This window comes from Asparagus officinalis, unplaced genomic scaffold (assembly GCF_001876935.1).
Source record: "Asparagus officinalis unplaced genomic scaffold, Aspof.V1 AsparagusV1_Un728, whole genome shotgun sequence".
Classification (NCBI taxonomy): domain Eukaryota; kingdom Viridiplantae; phylum Streptophyta; class Magnoliopsida; order Asparagales; family Asparagaceae; genus Asparagus; species Asparagus officinalis.
In genome coordinates, this window is record NW_017972988.1 from 15,040 (window position 1) to 24,021 (window position 8,982).

At 39.9% G+C, this 8,982-nt stretch overlaps 1 protein-coding gene across 1 annotated transcript; it reads left to right on the forward strand.

The window, feature by feature from the left end:
• Positions 1-6,491: 6,491 nt before the first annotated feature.
• On the forward strand, positions 6,492-7,760 carry LOC109828109 (probable 2-oxoacid dependent dioxygenase). Its single transcript, XM_020395148.1, has 3 exons — positions 6,492-6,808; positions 7,513-7,607; positions 7,669-7,760. The coding sequence occupies exons 1-3, from the start codon at positions 6,579-6,581 to the stop codon at positions 7,758-7,760; spliced, it is 417 nt and encodes a 138-aa protein (XP_020250737.1). The 5' UTR covers positions 6,492-6,578.
• Positions 7,761-8,982: the final 1,222 nt, after the last annotated feature.

Consider the following 8,982-nt stretch of genomic DNA (forward strand, 5'->3'; position numbering starts at 1 on the left):
GTAACAATAGAAATAATACAATAAATTATACCAAAAACACGTAATTAATAATACCATGTATTATATGAAATAATTTGTAATAATATTAATAATACAATATATTATTTAAAATATTACATAATAGTACCGATAACATAATAAATTAATTCCAGAAATTTTTACCATACAAAATAAATTTATAAATATCAAAATCATTTAAATAAATATATAATCAGATTTTTAAATCATAGAAAATTGTAGAAAATCGAGAAAAATACAAATACTCTTTTAAAAATCATAATTAAATATTCTAAATTACCAAAAAATTATTTTAACTTGTATCAAAATTTATGGTCCTTACAGTTGGAGATCAACTCAGGTGGGACTTAAAGTAAATTAGGTGTTGAGTGGTGATCCTCTCCCGTCAAACGGCATGAAGCTAATTAGATTAAACTTCACTGGATACGGGATTGACTCCTACTCTCTTGGATAGAGACATGGAATACTAGTCTTTTTCAGCTCTTTAGCAGTCATCAAGGCATTGATTTTGCTCTTGAGGTCTTTCATCCTCTTGTCCTCGTCTGTATTTTTCTTTGGACGATTTCGGGGAGGAATAATGGGACCACCTCCAGCGTTGTTATCCTCGATAAGACCACCCCCAGCATTTTGGTCAACAGAAAGGGTATTAGCGTTGAGATTTTCATCTACATTTGAATCACTATTTTCATGATTGGTAGCGTTGTGATGACTAGATTCACCAATTTAGTTGGACAAAGCTTTAATCTGTTGGTCATGTACTTCCCTCATTCGTATGATCAGCTCCATCTCAACTTGGAATTATTCTTTCTGCTTTACCAAAGCTTCCTGAAGTAGTTGAGCAATTTGTTCGGTGGTGACTATGAATGTTTCACGCGATCGTCCCACGCTAGACACTGTATTATCCGAGGCGGCCGCACGGTAAGCATCCAATATTTTATCATCTGAGGAGTGACCTCTATTCAGCCTAGGTCTGATAGTTCCCGACCGTAACTAAGCGAGACGTTGGGATGCCCCTAGAAAGGGATCGGGACTGGAACGTCATGTTGACTTTCCCTTATCGGCCATATTAATGCTAACTTCTGGAAATTTGTCATCATAACCTGGGGGTCTTCTACAGAAGTGTCTTGATTTAGAACTAGATGCTTCGGTGGATATCCTCTCGAATACCGAGACCCTCCGTGGAGTGGTCTTGCGGCAGCTACACGCTGATAATACTGTCCTGGTTAACTTTTCACACGGACAATGAGAATCTAATTCCGGGATACTTCTCTTTCAAGATTTCTTCGTACCCCTATCCTGATAGTACAACTCATCAGTGTTGTGGCTGGAGTAACCTATCAGCTGTTGACTTAATTCCCCAGGTATGACATTGTCATATAATGGACACGTCTCCTTCGAGGGATGTAACGCCTTGTTGACATTCTTAGGAGTCGCACGTTTAGATCCACCCTCTTGCGAGTGTGGAATCTTAACGGGCTCCTAAACCTGGACACGCAACCCTAAGCAGGCGGTTACGAGTGTTTTCCCGATATGAGATGGCTTCAACTTATTAGGAGGACACGTACGACCCCCAGCCTGAATAGTCACTTGGGATTCATTCATCGGACTCAAGCATTCTTTCACTAGAATTTGCCCCGATCTTCGTGTAGAGGACCAAGGCAATCTGTCATTATCTTCTTGATCTTGGGTGAATTATCACTACTGTGAGGCTTCACCGGAGGTGCGAGAGAAAAAGGAGCGGGATCGGAGGCTGACGGAGGCTAAGCACCATCCTCAGAGCTAGCACCAGGTGCAAAACACAGCTGGTGTTTCACCCTAGGTGCGAAACACAAGCTGTGTTTCGCTCCTGATGTGAAAAACATATTGTGTTTCACCCTTGGTGTGAAATACAATGTGTGTTTCACACCAGGTACGAAACACATGTTGTGTTTTGCGCCAGGAGGAGTTGTTTCGACACTTTTCTGAGTTGCTTTTGGTGCTGTTCTGGCCTTCGGCACCCAGACTTGTTTGGATTTCAGTGGTTATTTGGTCGCCTCTTCCTTCTGCAGCTCTTGTGCCTTCTGCACGATAATCAGTGCATGCGCGAGAAGTGCGCGACGCTTCTAGATGTGCTCCTCGAGAGTTGAATAGGTTCATTTGACACGAACCCACTTGTTGTTTGATGGTTTGGAGGAGGGATCAGCTGCTAATTGTGGCTGCGGCTTAATCACTTGGCGCCTCCTAAATTCCAAATCCGCTTGATAGCGGAGTCCGTCAACCTGCTCCAGAGCTTTGGCGAATTGACGAGCGAGGCGTTGGCGCTGCCTCTGATGAGCTCTCTTTGTCAGAATTAGTGCGCCTTCAGTGGGCAACTCCTTAACTAAAGAGGAGTTATCGTGAGCAGTCAATCTGGCTTCCTTGGATGCCGGAGGAGCGTTACGAGAGGAATCAACAATGAGCGGGTAAGAATCATCACCCTGGGTCTTCACATCTGGGGACCAACGAACCTTCTTCTGCGAAGAAATCTTCCTACACTTACGAGGGGAGGAGGATCTGGAGGAGGAGGATGAGACGTACTCCTCGAATTTCTGTTGATCGAACTCATGCTTGACCCATGCTTCAACCAGGATCTTGATTCTTGGTTGTGACACTCTGGTCTCGGTAGCGAGACCGTCGGCTCTCACTATGGTCGCTAGTGTGTTTTCGTCGGAAATATTTTTCATTGCTGAATTCATTACACGTTTATCATCTTACAGATTCAAAAAAAGAAAGTTAGTATTTTTATAAGACTTTCTTACACAATGAAAACAAACAGGCTAGAAACACACGCAAGATCATTTATCAGTCGCTGCTTGTGTGGCATCTTTGCCTTTGCCAGAGATGCTTTTATCCATGGACTACTAAGGATCAAATCCGGTTGATCTTGTTTCTTGAAAGAAACAAAATTTTAAGTAAATATCTCAAGGATTGAGATAAACTCTCTTCTCAAGATCAAAATGAAGTTTAATCTTATGGAACTGGTGTAGGGGTTATTGATTTCTCGAAATCCTCTCCTTTATGATGAAGTTCACCAAAATCTCTCTTCTTCTTCTCTGAAATTCGTGGCTTAGCTCTCTCAGGGTCAGCACTTCGCCTCAAGGCTCCAAAATTCTAGCTCCCGTGCATAGGGACCCTAGGGTTGTATTTATAGGCTTTGGGTGCCTCATTTTCGGATAAGAAATCACGATTTGATCTTATTTTCAGTTGATAACCACTTTTCCATGTTCAAGGATAGTCTCAAGTCAGTTGGGGAGGCTCTGGAACAAACGAATCCCAGAATTCTATCGAAATACGCATTGTCGGGAGGTTGAATGGGCGAAACAACCTGTGTGTTTCGCCCCTTGGGCGAAACAACTCATGGTGTTTCGTCGTTGTTTTAGTGTTTCGCGTGTTTCGTTGACTCGTACGCTTTGCCGACTCACTTCGTGTGCTTGTTGGCTTTTCTTCTGTATCGAATGATTCTCTTTGACTCAGATAATGACATTCATCGCCTTCTCTTCGTCTCGAGCTGTGTGCGGTAACTTATAGGTAATTTTTGACACCTACAAAGGGGTTTAGTGATAAGTGGCTAAATTACCATATTGGTATTTTTAATAGGACAGATTTTCCGATTTGGTAGTTTAGCTTTTTGGCAACCTGAAGATATTAATCTTGAATTTCTACTTGCCATAAGGATGCAGATGTTGTTCGCTTTAAGAAGATAGTGAAGAGACAAATGGCGGAGCCACATATACCGCACTGTAGGCAAATGCCCCCACTCAAATTTCTTTTCGCAATATATCCCTCATATATATTACATTTATCATTAAGATCTAGCTCAATAATTATCTCCTCTTGATGTCTTGGCACATTATTATTCTAATTGATTTACAATTTAATTTTATTATAGCTTATTTGTAAATTTAAATAAATTATAATTTTTAACATCAACATGTAGTTAAATAGAGACTCACCTCTTATGCTAATTATCTCTAATGAGATCCCTCTCATTTTCCCATCATCATGCATCATTGGTTTTAAGAAAGAAAGATAAAAAAAAGGAAAAATATGATGCAGCCAAAAGAGGGCCATGACCATCTTAATGAAAATAAGGTAAAATATCTTAGACTTCATATGTTTTAAATATTTTGTATAAGATTCAATTAGAAAAAAATCACATAACATCTAAATATTGGGAAATGTCATTTCTTTTGATATTGAAATGTATTAATAAATTTATCTTAATAGATTTTAAAATCTATTTATTTATAATTTATTGCCCACACTAAACTGTGTGTCCTGGCTCTGCCACTTGGGGAGACCACGACTAATTTGTTTAATAGGTGGTTGTGAGTTGCCTTTGAGTATAAATTAGAAAATGAGTGTCAATCATCGGAGTTATAGTGAGTGTTAAATTTGGATGAATCATAATCATCCACTAGACAAAACAACACTTATGATAAATGTATTATGGTCTCCTTGTTTAGTCTCTCTTCAAATGTTGTCGCCTCTCCTCTTCCACCCCTTCTTTCTCTCTCTATTGTTTGTCCTCATTTGTCTCGACCTCCCACTTTGCTTTATGTAATTGTCTTATTTAAATTGATATTAATAAAAGTCCAAATCAAAATGGCAAGGATCTTTCTATCGATCTATGTTCGTCGGGTATATTGCAACCTTGGAAGAAGACCTACCGTCTAAAGTGAACATGGGTTGTCCGAGAATTTTTCCTTTTTTTCTTGTACGATTAACTTAAACTAATATCCAATTCCTTTGTCCTCGCGTGGTTAGCTGTTGTCTACAAGTGGAACTGTGGAAGAGATGCTCGCAAAAAAAATAACAAACGGATCTGCATAAATTCCGCCGATGATGTATGCCTAAATTGGGGTGGGGTGGCGTGGGGTGGGGGGGATACTTGAAGTGTTTTGAAAAAATAAAGGCAATTATCGCACAAGACCCACGACAAAACCAAACTCATCAACAAGCAAAAAAAATAAAACCATAGGATTAGTCGCAGCTGAAGTAGCCCATAAACTGTCTAATGAGTATACTTGCAAGGTAAACCCGTTTGGTAACAGCGGTTTACAGTGAGGGTTACAGGAGACTTAAACCCCCTTCTTCAACCCGCAAACATAAACAAATCGAAAAAAAATAAAAAAAAAAAAAAAAAAAACAAAAAAAAAAAAAAAAAAAAAAAAAAACTAAAAAAAAAAAAAAAAAAAAAAAAAAAAAAAAAAAACAAAAAATCCTCTATACCAAGCGTTAAAGTGAGTTAACCCTCCCATAAATTCTGCCAACATAAAAACTCATAATAGAAGCGGTTAAGCTAACCCTCCCTAATTTACGCCAACACATAAAAACATATAAAGGCTAAGCTAACCCGCCCATTTCAGAGGCATTAAAATGAGTTACACCCCTCACAAAAGAGGGGTTTATCTTAATACTCCTATTTAGAAGGATTAAGTCCTAACCCTTCAAAATACAACAAGAACATAGTCAACAATCATTGTTATTCCGCGAACTAAAAATGATCACCAAGGACTAAAATAAAAACTTATATAATTAACGGTTACAATTTAGTCCTTCGGATTATACGAATGAGCTAACTATGTTAAACTCCCTTTCTCCTTAATCCCCTTCATTAACCATTTGCAAAAGCAGCCTAAGTTCTCTTGTAAACCACACAACACCAACTAGAATTCTTTACTGCAAACCACCGAGGTCCTAACGAGTTCATAAACCTATACGCGCACCAAACCAACCTAAACTACGCCAAAACACCATATCATCTCGTCGGGGTCGTGGACCAGGTCCGCGCAATGTATGGGCTCCGGGCGCAGGCGTAAACCTGGACTACCTTCTTTTGACCCCCTGACATCCTGCCGCTAGACCGACGCCCCCGTTCCGTGACCCGCGTATCATCATCAACGGTCTGGATCCGGACTCCGCCTCTGCTCCGAGCCAAAGAGCGGCATGGACACTGACCAGTGCTGGGCGGGGACCAGTCAGTCCCCCTCGAGTTCACCCGGCCACAGCAACCTAAGCAAATATACACGCCAGGAATATCCGCGCAGGTTTTCCTCGCCTGCTTTGTCATCAATCAAACTCTCAACTTATCATTCTATACTCCTTCTAATTCTACGTCGCCGACAAAGTCAATTCACCACAAACCCCTTCATCAACCCTTCTACCTCTCCCATCCCTCACTCTGTAACGCGACACCCACAACCTCCCCGTTCTTCCAATCTCCACCCACCAGCTCCCACGCCAATCCAACCGTCCCACTGAAACCAACAAGTATGTCCTCCTCACACGATCCCGCTTATCGCTGAGCTCAAAGCCTTCGACGCAGACGAAAGCAGGCGATCAAAGGCCTCTCCCGATGCAAGGCGTCACAACCATCTCGCTATCTTCCCCACGACTACTGTCACGGACAACCCAACCATTCAATCCGAACCACCAGATCTCGATCCCCATAATCGACTTACAATCTGATCAAAGAATCCAAGTCATCGACGAGGTGAGGCGAGCATCGGAGACGTTCGGGTTCTTCCAAGTGGTCAACCATGGAGTGCCCCCAAGAAGTCATGGAGGGGATAATTGAAGGAGGAAGGAGGTTTAACGAGGACGATGATGAAGTGAAGAGGATGTATTATACGAGGGATGCGAGTAAGAAAGTGTCTTTCAATAGTAATTTTGATCTTTATCAGGCGCCCTCGGCGAACTGGAGGGATACCCTGACTTGTCTTATGGCGCCGGAGACCCTTCCGCCGGACGAACTGCCGCTTGCTTGCAGGTGAACTTCATCTTCAAACCTGCATTAATTTAGACTTTCATATGAATTTGAGTGCAGTTTAAAGTCGATTATATCAAACAGAAAAACATCCAGATGTATATACATTTACATAAATTTGGACGCATTAGGGTCAATTCGTTTAAAGTCGATTATATCAAACAAGGCCATCCATGGGCTAGCATGCTTACAATGGGGAGAAAAAAGAAAAAGAAAAAAGGAGCACAAAGATAACAAAGACAACATGTATAGGTATTTGTTTCACTTGTAAAATTTCCTAGTGAGCTTTATACTAAGACAACGTTACTTTTATTTAGTGCCACAAAATGGATAACTAAATCATTTTTTATGGAAAAAAGTTATTTTTTATCAAGTTTATAATATTACATATATTTTATGACTGTGCTGATCAATTTCATTCTTCTCACATCAAACGGAATATATTCACGATTGTCCTCCTACACATTCTTGCCTCAAACCTGTAGGGAAATAATTATTGAAACACGCAACCATATCAGAAGCGGGAAACGTTTTGTTGTTGAGCTACTATCCGAGGAACTGGGGCTAAAAACCAGACCATTTTGAAAGAAAATGGGTGTGGCCAGAGGTGTTTTCATGTAAATTCATTATTATCCGTTGTCCAGACAAATCTAACTCTGGGATCCAGCAAAGCATTTGATTCTGGCTTCCTACTGTTCTTCTACCAGGACCACATCGGTGGTCTGCAGGGGTTTCCATCAGGACCAGTGGGTGATGTACTCCCATACCCCGGCTCGGTTATCAACTTGGCGATCTATTACAGGTACTTAATTGTTCATCGTATCAATAGCGCACTGAACTTGTGTTTTTCATGAATGATTCAGATTTTTTAAAAGAATGTCTCCCAGTCTATGAGAAGTACGGATACGATATACAACTACAAAATGAAATCAAATTATCTGCATCAAATAATTGAAACAAAATAACAAATATTCAGAAAAGAAAAGTAGTCAAAAAACTAAGTCGAATAACAAAAAAGGTTCAAACCGTTGTATAAAAACAGCAGCGCTCTTCAATGCATCCCTTATTGTCATGTTCATCCCAATTTGATCAATCATTTTAATTCTGTTTCCGTTCTTGGTCAACTCTGCAGCTGATTTCTAATGACAAGTTTAAAAGTGGTTGAACATCGAGTAACTGCTAGCAAGATTGCCCGAGAATTTCAGTGGCATCGTTCTTTAGTACGCATATAATCTCCTCTTCAAAGAATGATGGCCCCCATAGAGGAGCTGTTTACCCGTGAATATCCTCTATATATACGAGATCACAATAAGGTTTTGTCACACGTTAATAGAATCCAAAGGATTGGATGGACAATCAACACTAATGCTTAATTTCAAGGTATGAATACTACACTTACTTCCCTGGAGATGGTATTGGGTGTGTGAGGGAAAAAATTTCTACAGGTAAGATGAATGTATGAACCTTTGGTTTATGGTGTGTGTATGTCCTATGTATATACTTTTGTGTGTAACGTGTATCGCGTATAAAGCATAGATCAAACTTAAGTTGAAGATAAGAGCTTTAAACCCCCCCCTTCCCCCCCCCCCAAACTTTTTTTATCCTTTGATTTTTCTTTGAGATTTGTGCTAGTAAGTGAAATGCATCAAAGTACACATCTCGAAGACAGCTTTGATGTGTAGCACGAACAACCACATCCATCCAATTGACAAGCACAAGATGTTTGAGGAAACGTCCACATAATGAGGAAGCAGTTTCATCAAGTATGATTATTGGAGTTGGATTTATACTCTTAATCAATATTATAGAATAAAATATTTCCTACAATTATTGTCACTGGATTTTGCGCAACAGATTTTGATAGGATACTTCGTGTTTCGAATGGTTAAATCGTGATCGGATTATTTTGAACGATAAGAACGTTTTGTTGTTGAATTGGCTTACATATAGATAGACGTCCAATTATCCATCTACATTGTCATGCACATCCTATACCTCGTACCCATACCCGAGACATCTCAACTTGTACTCCATACTTCTTAGACACTTCTTAATTATATACATACATTTATTTGAATGCATACTGAATTTTACAATACATGTTTTAATTTACACTACTCATAATATACTTCTTGAACGTATGCCCTACACTTCATATCTATTCTTTAAACTTCTTG

Bases quoted from the DNA above. Each gene is read 5' to 3' on its own strand.
- LOC109828109 (XM_020395148.1), top strand. From the start codon at position 6,579: ATGGAGTGCCCCCAAGAAGTCATGGAGGGGATAATTGAAGGAGGAAGG. The intron at 6,809-7,512 runs GTGAACTTCATC...TTCTTCTACCAG, and splicing joins GAACTGCCGCTTGCTTGCAG to GACCACATCGGTGGTCTGCA. The intron at 7,608-7,668 runs GTACTTAATTGT...TGAATGATTCAG, and splicing joins AACTTGGCGATCTATTACAG to ATTTTTTAAAAGAATGTCTC.